Below are 17014 nucleotides of genomic sequence, written 5' to 3' on the forward strand. Positions count from 1 at the left end.
GTCTTCATGGTGAACGTTGCCTCCTAACTGACCTCTTTGCCTCTACTCTTGGACCTCTTCCCATCTGTCCTCTATACAGCAGCTGTTAGACTGATTTTCTAAAATGCCAATATGATCACTTATCTCATCAGCTTAAACCCCCTCAATGGCTTCTATGGCACTTTGGGCAAAACCTAAAGCCCTTATCATGTTTAAAAGCCTTTGGTGTGAGCTAGCCTCTTATTTGCCCTTCCTAGCAGTCAGCACTGTGGCAGGAAAATGGGATAAATTAAAATGGGTAACTTGATGGGTGTTTAATAAAGAGGCTGTTTACAAGAATGTGGGCAGGATTTGAAGAAACTTACAAGGGGTAGTGCCATCCTCTAGAGATGATGACTCCAGGAACTGTTATCACCTTTAGGTTAGAAGGACAAGTGGAGGGAGTGATTAGAGAGCTGACAGAATAGCTCCATGGAGAGGATTCCCTGGTGGAAGTCATGGCTGTAGGTAGAGGGTTGAAACCAATGACAGCCACCTGTCAGGGCAGAGGTTGAGGGAATAAGTTCCTCTGATTTTATTCTCCTCCCACTCTCTGCTTTCCTGCCAGTGTCTTTGGTTGGCCAAACCCAGCCAGAAGCCCAAGGGTATGAAGTTCATTGATGCAGTCCATACAGGTGAGCTTCTCTGGATGAGAGTGTGGTAAGTACATCCAGAGGGCCCCTATATAGTTTTTTTAAAAGCACCTTTACTTTGAATATGCTGTTTCCCTCTGTTTCTCCATGCTCACCCACTTCACCTAGCTAATGCCTGCTCTTCACTCTGCTCTCAGTCTGAATATCACTTATTTAGGGAAAAAGCCTTCTTGACTTATTTCAGTTTAAGTCATGTCCCTTTATCACCTGCTCCTATGGCATCCTCTGGTTATCTTTTGATAGCATGTTAAAATTGCATAATAATTAGTTGTACAAGTGTTTGTTTAATAACAGTCTCTCTTAAGGCTGAGAACGTAAGACCCAGGTGGTCTGTCACCTGCCCCCGCCATCACCAGCCCCTGAGTGCAGTGGGCTCTATAGTAGAAGCCCAACAAATGTTTGGTGCCCACCCTGTCCAGTCTTCAAATTGCTCCTTGTATGACACCCAATTTTTATGAGAATAGGTCTTGTTAACTTTACATGTAAACTTGACATTTTAATAAGTCAGTAAGACTACAGGATATATTGACAAATGTCTTCTGAATGCCTACAATGTACTAGGCATCAGTAAGATCAAGGGACACAAAGATGAGTAACATCTGGTATCTGTCCTCAGGAGTTCAGAGTCTAACAGGGGAAGCAGTAATATAAACAAGTAAATATCAAATAGTGCTATAAAAGCTACTGAGTGGTCCAAATAAGTTTACCTCTGGAGCACAGAGTAGGGAATAGATCATTCTGTCCCTGTCATTAGGGTTGGGGGAAGATTAACATCGGACATTTGAGCTGAACCTTGAAGGATGAATAAGTTTTGGCCAGGTGAGAGTCCCCCCAGGTAGAAGCAGCAGCAGAAACAGAGAGAGAACATGGCACGTGAAGGCATGGACTTACATGGTCTGTGTACGTTCCACAACTAGAGGTGTACAATAGTCAGCAGCATTTTCTAGGACATTTTAAAGTCAAAAGTGATTTTACACAAACAAGATAGTGAGGGGCAATAGCAAGGAGACATTGGAAGGCAGAGGAGGAAGGAAGTGTTTGGAAGTCCACCAAAGAAAAGGGCATGTTGGACAGCAGCCAGCAGTAGCCAGGGAGAACCAAAGGGTGCCAAATGGTTTTATAGCTATTCAAAGTATTCCTGATGAGTTACCGCTTTAAAAACCTCAATCTACATCGTCCTGGTCCTGGTGTCTGACTCGTGATCTGAAAACAAACCTGCCATGTCCCAGGACAATGCGTCCTCTTGCTGAGGCTCCGAGTCTGAGGCACTGGGTGATTTTGTTGGCAGTACTCTGTAGTACTTTTGAAATAACTTTTCCCCCTTGACTGCCAACTTTGGTACACTATCTTGATTTAAGATTTTTTGTTAACACTCCTCTCCAGACTGTTTCTGAAAGCATCTTTTGGTAATTCATGTTCTTGCCACCTGCTGATTCACCAAACTCACATTGCTACAATGCTGTCTCCTTATTTTCTCCATTTGTGCAGGATTCTGAAGCCAGCAAACACTTTTCTTAATTAATGTATCCAATTTACCAAAGATGCATGTGTTGTTTGTGGTAAGTATTGTGCTAAGTGCTGGAGATCCATGGATGAATATGATACCGTCTTTGTCTTCAAGAAGCTTAAAGTTTAGTAGATGAAACAAATGCAAAATAGATTTTTATGTTACATTTTTTGTTCACACCACAAAAAGAAATGATAATTATATGACATGATAGAGGTGAGAGCTAATGCTATAGTGGTAATCATATTGCAATATATAAATGTATCAAATCAACACATTGTACACCTTAAACTTACACAATGTATATGTCAAATATATTTCAATAAAAATTTAAAAAGAATAAAATTAATTATAAGCAAAAAGAAAACTATGTCAACCTTTTCACAGATATTTTACAGGAGGATTTAAAATGTCTTTTAAAAAGCTTCCATAATGTCCTTCCCTTAAATAAATATTCCTCCTTTTAAAAAATAATTGTGAAATCTGGTATTTTTATTCTAAAGAAACAAAAAACAAACAAACAAAAACAACCATTAAAGCTCCCATGAGATCATTCTTCCTTAGTCTTCTATACATTTATCTGTGGTAGGCAACATTTATCATCTTAGATAAATAAAATAGAAATTGAAAAATTTAGTTATTTCACTACATTTTTATGTATATTTTATTGATTATGCTGTTACAGTTGTCCTGATTTCTTTCCCTCTGCCCAGTACCCACCTTTCCTCCAGCAATACCACCCCCCCTTAGTTAATATCCATGGGTCTTGCATATAAATTCTTTGGCTTCACCCTTTCCTATATTATCCTTAACTCTCTTCTGTCTATTTTATACCTACCAGTTATGCATCTTAAACTCTGTACCATTTCCCCATTTCTCCCCCTTCCTTTTCCCAGCTGATAACCCACCAAATGATCCCCATGCCTATGATTCTGTTCCTATTCTGGTTGTTTGTTTAGTTTGTTTTTGTTTTTATTTTTTTAGGTTCTGTTGTTGATAGTTATGAGTTTGTTGTTATTTTAATATTTATAGTTTTGATTCTCTTTTCTCTTAAATAAGTCCCTTTAACATTTCATAATAAGCGCTTGGTGATGATGAACTCCTTTAGCTTTACCTTATCGGGGAAGCACTTTATCTGCCCTTCCATTCTAAATGGTAGTTTTGCTGGATAGAGTAATCTTGGTTGTCCTTGCTTTTCATCACATTGAATACTTCTTGCCAGTCCCTTCTTGCCTGCAAAATTTCTTTTGAGAAATCAGCTGATGGTCTTATAGGAATCCCTTTGTATGTAACTCTCTTCTTCTCTCTTGCTGCTTTTAAGATCCTTTCTTTATCTTGAACCTTTTGCATGTTAATTACGATGTGTCTTGGTGTGGTCCTCTTTGGGTCTAGCTTGTTTGGGACTCTCTGTGCTTCCTGGACTTGTATGTCTATTTCCTTTGCCAAATTTGGGAAGTTTTCCTTCATTATTTTTTCACATGAGCTTCCAATTTCTTGCTCTTTCTCTTCTCTTTCTGGCACTGCTATAATTTGGATGTTAGTGCATTTAAAGTTGTCCCAGAGGTTCCTAAGTCTCTCCCTGTTTTTTTAAATTCTTGTTTCCTCATTCTGTTCTGGTTGACTGTTTATTTCTTCCTTATGTTGCAAACAATTGATTTGAACCCCGGTTTCCTTCTTTTCACCATTGGTTTCATGTGTATTTTCCTTCATTTCACTTAGCATAGCCTTCACTTCCTCCTTTATGCATTTTTTGTACTCAAGCACAGCTGTCAAGTCTGTGAGCACCTTTATTACCAGTGTTTTGAACTCTTCATCTGTTAGGTTGGTTGTCTTCTCATCGCTTAGTTTTCCCACTGGAACCTTGATCTGCTCTCTCTTTTGGTCCATACGTCTCTGTCTCCTCGTCTTGACAGGCTCCTGTGTTTGGTTGCCTCTATGTCTTAGGTAGAGTGTCACACCTGCTATGTTTTAAGGGATGGAGCCTTAGGTTTTCATTAGTACAAACAACCCATTTCACCACGTTGTGGCACTGTATGTGGGGGAGGGATCTGGAAGGGAACAATTCTGCTTGCTCTTTTCCAGGCACTTCTTGCACTTCCTGTATGGGACTGGAGCCTCTCTAGCTGTTGCCCTGGTTGTGGTTCCCACAGTAGGTGTGTCTGCAGACATTCTAGCACCATGGGAGCCTCTAAACAAATGGATTCTGCTGAGAGACCACTGATTTTTTCCCTCTGCCCCAACCCCCACTTGTTTTCACAGTCAGAAGCAATGAGCCTTTATTTTCCCCAGCACTAGAACCATGAGCTGCATGGTCTGGTGTGGTGCTGCGAGCACTCTCTACTTTTTTTAATGTGTGAGTGTGCTTTCTGCCAGCACGCTGCTGCTGCCGCCGCCACCACCACACTGCCTCTTCTTTGTCATGGCTCCATGCTCCTACCTGTCTGGATGAGTATTTCTTCCTTATATCTTTGTTTGTTGGACTTCCATGCAGCTCAGTTTTCTGGAACTTCTGGTTGTCTCCAGTTTTGAGGTAGTTGTATTCCTTCTCAGTTGTGGAAGGAGATGCAGCATGTCTACCTACACCTCCATCTTGGTCTAGTAGTGTCACTACATTTTTTTTAAAGAATGGAAACTCTTTTCTCTTTTTGATTCTCACACAGTGGGCAATTGTTAATATTCTAAGAATAATAATGATTACTTTAAAAATAAAGGACTGTCCAAATAATAAAGACAACTTAGAGATCTCTTTTCATAGGATATTGCCAACCAAACAAAACAAACCAACAGATTTTTATAAAAGTAGATGGGAAATTTGTTTGTCTTTCTTGTTTGTTCATTTATTGCTTTTAGTTTTATATCATACATATCAGTGAAATCATATGGTTCTTAACTTTTTCTGTCTGACTCATTTTGCTTAGCTGATATTCTCAAGGTCTATCCATGTTGTTGCAAATGGCAGTATTTCATCTTTTCTATAGACACAGACAACAGTACGGTGATTACCAGAGGGAAGGGGGGGGGGGAGTGGGAGGTTGTAAAAGGTTAAGGGGATCAAATATATGGTGACAGAAGGTGATTTGGTTTTGGGTGGTTGGCACACAATGCAATATACAGATTATGTATCATAGAAATATACACTTGCAACCTATATAATCTAATTAACCAATGTCATCCCAATAAATTTAATTTAAAAAGTAGATGGTAAGTGAAATGATGACCACAGGGTGTTATGGGAGCACACTGGAAGATCCCTGAGGCAGGCTGGAGGAAAGTCATAGAAGGTGAGGAGATGGCATCTAAACTGAACTTCAAAAGGTGGAATAATTAGTCAAGCAAAGGTGGAGGTAGGGCACTCCAGGCAGAGTGACAGTGTATGAGCACAGAAAGGGCTAGGAATGACAAATGGGGATAAAGTTCTTGAGATTGACAGGAATCCTGGAAGGCTGTGAATGTCAGCAGTTTGTTTATTTTTGGTACATTTAAATTATGGACAGCCATTGTAGGATTTTGTGATCAGAACTGCAGTTGGTTGTGAGGAAGATGCATTTGATTAACACAATATAGAGTGGGAAAGAAGTTTATAACAGTCCAAGTGAGATATGGTGGAGTGGAGAAGATATGGATTTTGAGACATACTGAGAAGGCAAAAAGGTAGGACTTGGGGATTGATTAAGTATGGGAGTGAGGAAGAGCGAAGTGTTCAACAGAGAGCTCCTGCTTAGATCCTGGTTTCATACCTATAAACGAACCATCTAATTACTCAGATTAAGGTGTTTTGCACCTTAGGTTAGGACTTGGAATTGAAGCCTGACTTTATCACTTAATAGTTTGAAGACTACTTTAGTCATTCCCCAGATGAAACTCATCTGTAAGATGGAACAATAAGAGTGGCTTCACAGGGTTTTAAAAAGGATTAAATGAAGTAAAAGGTGTGAAGGAATGTGTAAAGTTGCAAAATGTCATTGTTCAAATGCTGCCCCTGTGATATTTACTGATCAAAACTTGCATTTCTGTTTGCAGTTTACAAAATATAAACCTCTTCCCAAATCAACCATGGAGAACACTAATTCAATAGCGTCCAAATACTTTGGATTTGAGGGTGGGACAGGGCAGAAGCAAGATAAGAGAAATCACCTTTTGTCCTGTTTTAAATAATAGTCATCTGCCTTTCTTTTTAATTTAATAGCATTTAATTTAAAGAAGCATTATATTGTACCAATATTGTAGCCAGAGATTATGTCATAAATAACAGAAGGGACCTAACAGTGCTGGATACATGGTTTGTTCTTAATAATGTTAATTTTTTTTCTTCAGAAAAAAACAAACACACTTCTCTTTCAATCACTAATTGTCTGAGCTCCAAAACTCAGTGTAACAACAAAAGCTCGATAATGTATATGGGAAAGTAGGACCTAATGCCTTGTTGCCCAACAATCATCATTTTCTACTACGGGAGGCATTTTTTTGATAGGAGGAGTAAGGGACTTTGAAATATTTTATCTTTCTACTGATGGTCTCAAATAATTGCCAGTTTTAGTAAGTAACTTAAAAGTTAAATAAGTATTTATTTAAAAAATTGATGTCTCACTAAGAGAAAGTAAACAAGGCTTGGAGAAAGTTGGCTTTGTAATGTATTTTTGAAGTTGTGGCTGCCATTATAGAGGATTGACTACACTTCAGACAAAATATTAAAGTTCTAGTGAAAATAGTTGACTCTGTTTGGTAGGATCTGGAAATTGCTCACCCTCCCCAACTTGATGGAACTTTTCACTACTTCTTAGGGATGTAGCAGCTTAATAGAAACAAAACTATGGCTTTGGCTAGATCTGATTTTTTTTCTCCACTATTAAGGGAGATAATACAGCACTGTAGCTTAAAATAAGGGAATAAAGGTTTCTGAAGATCTGTTGGAGCAAGTGTTTATTAACAGTTATTCCCAGAGTTGGGGGTGGGCGATATGACATGTTTGTGTGTACATGGTGGTGGGGAGTGGACCGGTAAGGGAGAAATTTAATTTTCTCACATAGGAAAGGAACTGTTGTGGTACCTTATAAATGGGGGTGGGGGGATGTCTGTTTTCAGTTTGGATTCCTTCTGCCAAAGGTGCTTTAAAACTCCTTCCATAGCCATAGCAGAGTCCAGAAACCAGATTACAAAGCAGAAAAATACCTGTCTTTAGACAAGATGAGCCTGGTGAGTAAAGAGTGGTTAGACAGAGAGCTAGTGCATCTTAGAAGCTTTTGAGTTTTCAAGCAAAGGATCAGAATGCAAAGTCACAGCAACTCGGAATGCTAAGATTTAGCAAAATATGGAACTGAAGCTAGAGGTGTGCACTGTGGCCCAGAAAGAGCAATGATAACATGTACAGAGCTTCAGTCCCTCTCAGCACAGACAAACCCAACCAGCCATGCCCATGAAGCCTCTTCTCCACCTTCTTAGAGAGGAAGAACTAGAGGTAGAGAAACAGAATTTAAGAACATATGCTGTATCAATCTTTCCTTACTGAATGGATACTTTTTATCTTTCCCATAGGCCCCAAGTTAAAAAAAACAACTAACCAACCAACCAATCAAACACCTCTGCAGGTCACAAAAATTACAGTGTCCAGACCTAGAGGCAAGTTGAACCAGGCCAGCAGCCCCCTTGCAGAATTCCCTCTGGAGGGGCCTTTTTGGTGTACCTTGTTGTTTCACCAAAGTACTTTAGTCCCCATTCCACAGCGGCATGAACTGAATACAAAATGGTGAACCTATTTTAAAATAAATTAACTCTTTCTCTTCCCTTAAGAGACTTGCCCACCTGTACCATAAACTAAATTGTTATATGTAAGTAGCTCTATTTATGGACTCTTTAATCTCACTGATGTGATCCTTTATCCATGCACTAATACTACTTTTAAAAACCACTCTACCTTAATAATAAACTTAGTCTAATAGGGTTAGCATGTTCTCATTATTCTTTGTCAGAGTATTCCTACTTCTCATTTTGATTTTTTTCTATGTTGATGTTTCCTATGAACTTTAGTACATTTGGGCAAGTTCCTTTTCCATTTCCTGCATGACACATCCCTTCTCACATCCTCCATAGTTTTCATATTAAAGCCTTTTAAAAAGCCTTTCAATAGTGGTTTAAACTTTTCTTTATAGGTCCTCTAACTTATATTTTTCTTCACCCTAATCCTTTAATGAATATGGAGAAACTGTGGCAACTTGGAGATATACTTAACAACATGGGAGAATAATTTCTCCCCTGCAGTTAGGTTATTTCATTCTTTGTTCATTTGTTTTGTAGCACTCAGATCTCTAATTTTGTTCAAGATAGTCCAGAGGACTTAAGTTTTTTCTCCTTTGATGCTTCACCCCAACACCCCCAGTTAGAATCCTCTCCTCTAGCCAAAGTGCTTGCCTGGCAGATACCCTACATGTCTTGGTCCCCTTCAGCCATCCTAGCCCTGGTGACCTTGCCTTTCTCTAAAGTTCTGGAGCACAGGTAGCTACTGTGTGTAACACTCATGTAACCCATTTGCCAACCTAGTATGGTTACTTATCTTTTTGCCTCTACATCTCAACAGATATTATCAGAGAGACCAAGTGTATCATCTGTGGTTTGTTCCCCCCTCCCTCTCCTTCTTCCTCACTTTAGCTGAGATATGTCCTATGTCTCAGGTGTCTTGCACTTTCTTTAGCCACTTACTGTTGCTAACAACAGTCATGCCTTCATGCCTGAACCGAGATTGCTCTCTTATGGGAATGTTTTAAAAGTAAGGCATGATGTAAAAACTAAAAAAATTCAGGCAGTGAAAATTACACTTGAAAGTTCCCTCAGTGCACACCGATTCTTTCATTAATAGCATAGTCTGCTCAGCAACACTTTTAAGTTCTTGTCTTGCTCTCTGGAATTATGTCCTTGGAAAAGAATGGTGGGCTGCTGGCACCATTTCAATTCTGAGCTCGCTCTCTCATTGGTTGAGTCATACAGTGGGATTCTTATCATATAAATGCCCGAAAAATGATTCTCCACCATATTTGCAATCTTTTAATTTTCCTGGCCTTCCCAAGTCTTGCTTCCTCCTTGAAGCTTCCACAAATGTTTCACAGAGAGCCCTCCCCTTTCTGAATTTCTATGAGCTTCTTGAGAGCTTCCTTTGGGTCTTGGTAGGTACCAGTGTGGTGCTTGTCTGTTCCAGAGCAACTCACACTTTGAGCGTGGGTTCTAGGGGACTTTGAAGCCAGGTCCTGCTGTCTGTTAGTTGTGTCACCTTGTACAAGTTACTTCAACTCCCAAAGATGACCTCAGTTTCCTCTTCTGTAAAATAGGGAGAGTCCTTATGGTTTCTACCTCACAGGATTTTTATGAATATTACATGAGTTAACATTTGTAAAGTGCTTAAAACAGTGCCTGACCCAAAGTAAGCAGCGTGTGTGTGTGTGTGTCTTTAAATTACACTCCCTTGCCTGATATTATATTCCCATCCAACATGGTTAATGGAGGAAAAAGGAATTAGTGTAAAAGGTTATTATTCACTGAGACATGTGAACTGGCTCCTCTCTGCTCTCAAAAATAGAAATCCCGGTCCTTTCCATCAACCTCATTGACTACATGGTGGGGCTTGAAGGTTAATTATGAGGTTCATCATATTACTACTTATTGTAGTTAAAATACCGACATTTTAATATAAATAACTATAAATAATAATAATAATAATAATAATAACTATATTGAATTCTCAAACACTTTCTTGATTGGGCACAGAGAAAAAAAGGCAAGGTTGTAGAAAATGAGTTGGCAACTTGGGACCCCGCCCCCTGGGGTGGGTATTCCCATAAGGGCATATCTCCGGTAACATGCTGGGCAAATGCTGTAAGAGAACCACTTTTGTAAGCCACATGATCATCAGCCCCTTGCTTACTAGCTCCTTAAAATGTTCCTTAGGTATTTCATGAATTTAAACTTAAAAAAAAAAAAAATAACATCCTTAAGGTCAAAGAGCTGTGACTTATGGTTCTTGTAACCCCTGGCATGGCTGGGAACACTGCTCAGGTCAATAAGCCCTCACTAGTAGATTTACTGTTAAAATGGTAGGACAAAGCAATTCCAAACCACAGTTGGAGAAAACCTACAAATAATAATAAAACTCCCCACAAGTTCTAATCCACTTCTTCGTAGGTGCCACTTCCAAGAACATTGATTTCTTCAATTCCTCTCATTCCATAATGAAAGGAAGGAAAAGCCAGGAAGGAGACAAGCAAGGGGCCTGATTATGCTAAGTGAAGTAAGTCAGATGGAGAAAAACAAATTCTGTATGATTTCACTTATATGTGGAATCTAAAAAAGCCAGACTCATAGAAATAGAAAACAAAATAGTAGTTACCTGGGACTGGTGGTGGGGGGTAGGGATAATGGGGAAATGTTGGTTAAAGAGTACAAATTTTGGGGATTTAATGTACAACATGGTTAATAATACCGTGTTATATACGTGAAAGTTGCTAAGAGAGTAGAACTTAAATGTCACCACAAGAGATATGGTAACAATGTGACATGATGGTGGCATTAGGCAACATTTTACAATATCTAAGGGTATCAAATTTACATGTTATATACCTTAAACTTAAGCAATGTTATATGTCAATTAGATCTCAAGAAAGCTAGCGAAAAAAGACATGAGGGGCTGGATCATCCACTTGAAATGTTTATTGAGTGTTGATTACTCTTAGGAGAGAGCCCTGTTTGCTGATCTTTTTGAGTTTGGAGAGAGTGGCTTTATGGCATCAGTCAGCACCAGGGGGCAGGAGAGAAAGCTGCATAAATGGAAACGAGCAAACTCAGGACTGTGTAAGTGACTTGAGTATGAGGTACCAACACATTTCTTGGTGCCCAATAGGTAGGCTATACCTGTTAATTGAATCTGAAAGTTTTGATATCCTTAAAAATGGTTTCTTAATTATAGAAATTATGTTCAATATAGAAAAATTTAAAAATGAAGAAGCTATTGTTAATTGCTGAATCTCACCATCAAAAAATAAGCACTGTTAACATTTTGGTAGAGCTCATTTTATTTTCTAAGTATGCATACCTTTCCCCCCAAATGGGATCACAATACATTCTTATTATTTTATATTTCTCCATACCTTTAATTGGTCATATCCATTTTTTAAGCTCCACATATGATCATGAATGGAGGAGAAAATTCTATGCAGTGTTCTAATTTTGGCTCTGACCTAACCAGTCCCTGACAAGCAGCACAGCTTCTCTGAGTTTTAGAGTTTTCATCTGTGAAATAAGGACTTTTAATCCAATGATACCTAAGGTACGTTCCACCTTTATCATTCTAATTGTTGATGTTTAATTAAAGGAAGACAGTATGATACAGTGGTTGTTGCTCTGGCATCAGCTAGATTTTAATCCCAGCTCTACCTGTGAGGTCCTAGGCAGATCCTGACCTTTGAGTGATTTGGTTATTTTATCTTTAAAATGGGACTAATAGTACACACCACTTAGGGTTGTTGTGAGATTAAAAAGATAAGACATAAAACATTTAGCACAGTGTTTGGCACATAGTCTAGGCTCAACAAACATTTATCACTAGCTATTATCAATATCTTAGCTCACATTCTGGCCTCCTGTGGTAACAGAGTAAAAACTAATACTTGAGGGATGGAGTACTGACCAGAACTACTGTGGGTTGAAGACATGTGCCAGTCACTGTGCTGAGTTTTCTCATCTGCACAATCTTAGTTAATCCTCAGAACAACTTTACTATCGCCACTGTACAGGTGACGAAATTGAGGCTAGAACTAGCCTAGATTCATGTAGCTGGTAGGTGTCAACCCAAACACTAGTCCTTTCAATAAGCTTTGGTTGGGATGAGGGGCTAGTGAATCCGCTATAGTTGGATGTTTCATTTCACAGCTTAAGCCCAAGCATTAAATATCTCCTCCAGTGATATCCAGTATGTATTTCTTTTTCTTTATTCTAATCACTCCACTTTAACAATTCCACTGTTTGACAATTATTTAAAAGACACAAGGAATTTTGTACTTTTTAATTGACTCCTGGATACTCAAATTAATAGAGGACATGGGTTTTATAAAAATAACTCATCCTCAACTTAGAAATTGTAGGGTTGTAACTGATGGTCTAGAAACTCCCCAAACTAAACAAAACAATGAAACCTCAGTGAAAGTAACTGGCTCGGAGAGTCATGATACTTACAGTGTAATATTTTAACATTTTGGTTTCCCCATCTCTGCCAGAGAACGTCAGAACTGAGTCGAGGGATTTGGGTTGACCACTGGCTCTGTGGCTGACTGGCCATGTGAGCGAAAAAGGCCATTTCGTTCCTGGCTTTAGTTTTCTGTTTCAGGGAGAAAAACTGAAGACTACAGCGAAATAACAAGTGCCTTTTAATTAAATGCCACCTCACTTTTATGGCCCTACCAGGCTTTATTAACATTTGTTAGAGAACGATTAATTCCTGGCAGCTTTCGGTCTACTTAGGAGTGATTTGTGGACACACCCTGAAGAAAATATATGCAACTTCTTGCTCTGGCTAAGGCGAAGGAGAAGATGCGCGGAGGCACCTACCACTGAACAATATAAACATTTCAAATAATATACACGCGGGAAAGAGCCACAGCTTTCTGTGCTCAGATTGAACCGCACAGACACAAGACTCTCCAGGCATTTCCTTCCCAGCAGCTGGGCGGGGCTGGCGCCGGGCCTCCGCGAGATTTGGGGCGTCTCCCTTTCCCAGCACCCGCTACGTGCAGTATGGGGCAGCCCTGTCGCCCCGAGCTCACTCAGTTCAGATGGTGACAGTCCCCGCTCCCCGGCCGCACCCTGCAAGTCCGGCACCACGGCGGTCACGTACTCCCGGAGAGGGCTCGCGCCCCGGCTGCGCGCTGGTTGGTCGAGGGATCGGGTCACGTGGTCAGGAGCAGATAAGAGGCCTCTCCGACGCGGCACCAGCAATCCCCCCGGAGCGACCGCCCACCGGGGACAGCTGGGAACGGGGTGCGAACTCACGCAAGCAGCCTAGTGCTGGCCCTCTCGGTCGGCGCCACCTCTCTGCCTAATGAGCTGCACCAGGTAGGTTCACTGCAGACTCTGCCCGGGGAGCACGGGGGTGTGTGCAGCTGCGGAGCGGTTGGGCTGGTTTCCCTTCTGCCCCCTCTGCAAACGCCGACCCCCGGGGAGGGCAAGTTGGCTGACTGCGGAGTGGAATCTAGCAGGCGGAGGCCTGGGAGGTGTGGAGATTTGCTCTGTGCTTCTGATTTTGGTAACCCACATCTTGAACCAGAAACTGTCTTTACACATTGTTGACCGGCGGTTTTATATAAAAGGTATTCCAAATCACCGTCTGTTTTTTCGTAATTGAATATGAAAACAAAACAGTCTAAATAAACTTCAATTTACTTTATTTATATATAATATATTGAAGTGAAACTTTGTGCATATCTTCTCTATAACTCTTATTAACTTTTTTTGGTATGATTAACTGTATAGCAGTTTATTGTGCTTGAGAACATGAGTTTATTCGTGACCGGTCAACAATGTGTTTTAAGGAAAGTCAGCTTTAGTTCTGAATCCCTCATGGATTCAATGTTATTCCTTGGTCCTGCGCAAAGGCCCTAAGGACTCTTAACCTGAGGGAACAGTTTAGCATGGGGAGAAAACTGCAGGATGATGTTTGCATGAATTTGGCCTCCTCCACTCTTCTTATCATGGTTTGCCATAGCAAACCCAGTGGCTGAGTTCGAGCAAATGACGATTTTTGAACTCTTGTCCAGGATTTAAAGTTTCAGGGAAATTGCTAAATTCTAAAACTGTCTTTCTATAAGTGCAAAAAATAAAAATACTAAACAGACTCACAAAGCAAAACAAGCTTCCACACAAAACTACTTTAAATGGCTTCCTCAGATATAATTTAGTTCTCTAAAAATCCTCCCTATTCTTAGACCCACAAATATAGCGTTAGCTTTCATGTAGGTCTTCCAGAAAAATCCTGAGACTAATAAAGTAGATTCTACGGATGTACTTTTACTATCCATTTTGTGATGAATTCTACGTGCTTAGAGCTGCTGTGAAGAGTTACTAAGAAATGTCATGTACAGTATCCGCACACCTCTTATCTGTAAGGCTAGGATAGAGAAGAAAAGTCCATTAGCTTGGCAATTGGTACTGAGGGCTAAGGGCCAGGGAAAAAATCCTTCTTGATGGACACTTCTTAATATTGCCGAACATAGTTTTGTTTACATTTTAAAATAGCTTTATTGTCTTTCCAGTTATAAATATCTATTGCCCAAACATTAGAAAATGCCACAGAAGTACAAAGACAAAAATAGATCACCTACAATCCTATCACTCAGAGATAATTAACTTTTTGATGTATTGCTTATTAAGTTTTTTGATATTTATCAGTTCATATCTCTAATATATCAAAATAGTTCAATTTTTAGATAATCAGCTTTTTCAACTTAAATGTGTACTTTTCAGGGGTGTCATTTTACCAATACATAGATTATGTAAAAATTTTAAGTACATGCATTGCTAGGTTGCATTTCAGTTGGTTATGAGGAAGAGCATGATAATCAAAATGCCAAGATTATTCTCTGACTTCACTCTTTCCAGCCTTCTCAATCTCAAAACTTTTCTATGAGAATTCTTATTTCTACATTTTTTTTCCTCTTGAAGCATATTACCTTTACAGAAACATGTAATCAATTTAATAGCAAAATCAGGAAAGTAACCAGAGTCTTTTTTCTTTAAAATTTTATTCATTTATTTTTAGAGAAGTAGGAAGGGAGGGATAAAGAGAGGGAGAGAAATAACATAATCAATGGGTGGCCTCTCACATGCCCCCAACCGGTACCAGCCTGCAACCCAGGCAGGTGCTCTGACTGGGAACCGAACCAGTGACCTTTCAGTTCACAGGCTGGCACTCAATCCACTGAGCCACGCCAGCCAGACCAGGAAAGTAGCCAGAGTCTTTTGGCTTCATAACCTTTCTGGGCATTAGCATCACTGGAAGCTTTAAGAACATATGTAACTCCTTGTGGTCACCCTCCCCACCCCCAGGAATCTGCATTAAAGCAAAAGAAAGAAAAGCAACTTCCTAGGCCATTGTGACCAGACAGGTTTGAGAAGCACTGGTCCAAGACAGAGCCAATGGTTTTTAGAGGTGTATTAAAGATAACCCATTCAACCCTTTTATTTTTCAGATGAAGAAACTGAGAGCCCCGCCTCCAAGGGTTTTAAGCAGTTAATCCATGGCCTTGTGGCCAGTTGAGGGTAGAACCAAACATAGAACACAGATCTGATCATAATATTGTTTTCTTTTATCACATATGATAACACCTCTCTGACACTTTCTGTGTAGGCAATAATTTAGCCTATACAAAAATAGTACATATGTATTTAGGACTGGGGGAGAGTATTCCAGATCCAGGTGATAACTACCCTCCTTCTTATATTCCAGAATGATCCAGGTTTTAGATCCACGGCCTTTGACAAGTTCTGTGATGCCAGTGGATGTGGCCATGAGGCTGTGCTTGGCTCCTTCACCACCTCTGAAGAGTTTCCTGGGCCCTTATGATGACTTCCAACGAAGAAATTTTGTCAACAAATTATCAGTAAAGCCTCTGAAACCATGTCTCAATATAAAACAGGAAACCACGTCACAGAAAGATTGGAAGAGTTCACACAACCAAGCCAAGAAACGGGTTGTGTTTGCAGACTCCAAGGGCCTCTCCCTCACTGCCATCCATGTTTTCTCTGACCTCCCAGAAGAACCGGCGTGGGATCTCCAGTTTGATCTCCTGGACCTCAATGATCTGTCCTCTGGTTTAAAACTCCACGAGGAGAAAAACTTGGTTTTAGACTTCCCTCAGCCTTCAAGTGATTACTTAAGTTTTCGGAGCCACTTCCAGAAGAATTTTGTGTGTCTGGAGAACTGCTCTCTTCAAGAACGAACAGTTACTGGGACTGTGAAGGTAAAAAACATGAGCTTTGAGAAGAAGGTTCAGATCCGTATTACTTTTGATACTTGGAAGAACTACACCAACGTGGACTGTGTCTACATGAAAAATGTGTATGGTGGCTCAGATAGTGACACCTTCTCATTTGCCATTGACTTACCCCCTGTCATTCCAACTGAGGAAAAAATTGAGTTTTGCATTTCTTACCATGCTAATGGGCAGGTCTTCTGGGACAACAACGAGGGTCAGAATTATAGAATTGTTCATGTGCAATGGAAACCTGATGGTGTTCAGACGCAGATGGCATCCCAGAACTGTGCATTCCAAGGGGTTTCCCCCAAGACTGAGTTAGAGTCAACAATCTTTGGCAGTCCGAGGCTGGCCAGTGGGCTCTTCCCAGAATGGCAGAGCTGGGGGAGAATGGAGAATTTGGCCTCCTATCGATGAATTAAGCAACCTAGTAAATGGTATTGACCTGTCATACTCCCGTCTAATTCTAAGTCTATAATGCTCAATATTAGGAAGTCTTAGCTACTTTCCTTCAGTAGCCTTAGGTTTGAGCTTTTGACACCTGGCTTAAAAAAAAAAAAGAAAAAAAAAAAAAAGCCACTTGAGAATTTAGTGTTGGGGTCTGTATGGATGATGCTGCGCAATTTTACTGTGAAGGATCAAGCAACAGTCTGAAATCCCATATTTGTAAAAGTAATGCTTTTTCAATGCCATTTCTCCTTCCCTCTCAATCCACTAGCTTTCACATTGGGCATGGGAAAGTTGAAGAAGGACAGCTGATGGTGAAGGAAAGCTGTGTTTATGGTGTGAGGAATGTGAAAAGGGTTCACAAAAGGCTCTGTAGCTGAAGT

At 40.1% G+C, this 17014-nt stretch overlaps 1 protein-coding gene across 1 annotated transcript; it reads left to right on the forward strand.

The window, feature by feature from the left end:
• The first annotated feature begins 12967 nt into the window (after positions 1 to 12967).
• Positions 12968 to 16601, forward strand: PPP1R3C (protein phosphatase 1 regulatory subunit 3C). The gene is made up of 2 exons (XM_090279249.1): positions 12968 to 13266; positions 15656 to 16601. Exons 1-2 carry the CDS (start codon positions 13253 to 13255, stop codon positions 16599 to 16601), a joined length of 960 nt encoding a protein of 319 aa, XP_090135375.1. The 5' UTR covers positions 12968 to 13252.
• The last annotated feature ends 413 nt before the right edge of the window (positions 16602 to 17014 follow it).

This window comes from Furipterus horrens, unplaced genomic scaffold (assembly GCF_987537825.1).
Source record: "Furipterus horrens unplaced genomic scaffold, mFurHor1.1.pri manual_scaffold_5, whole genome shotgun sequence".
Lineage (NCBI taxonomy): Eukaryota > Metazoa > Chordata > Mammalia > Chiroptera > Furipteridae > Furipterus > Furipterus horrens.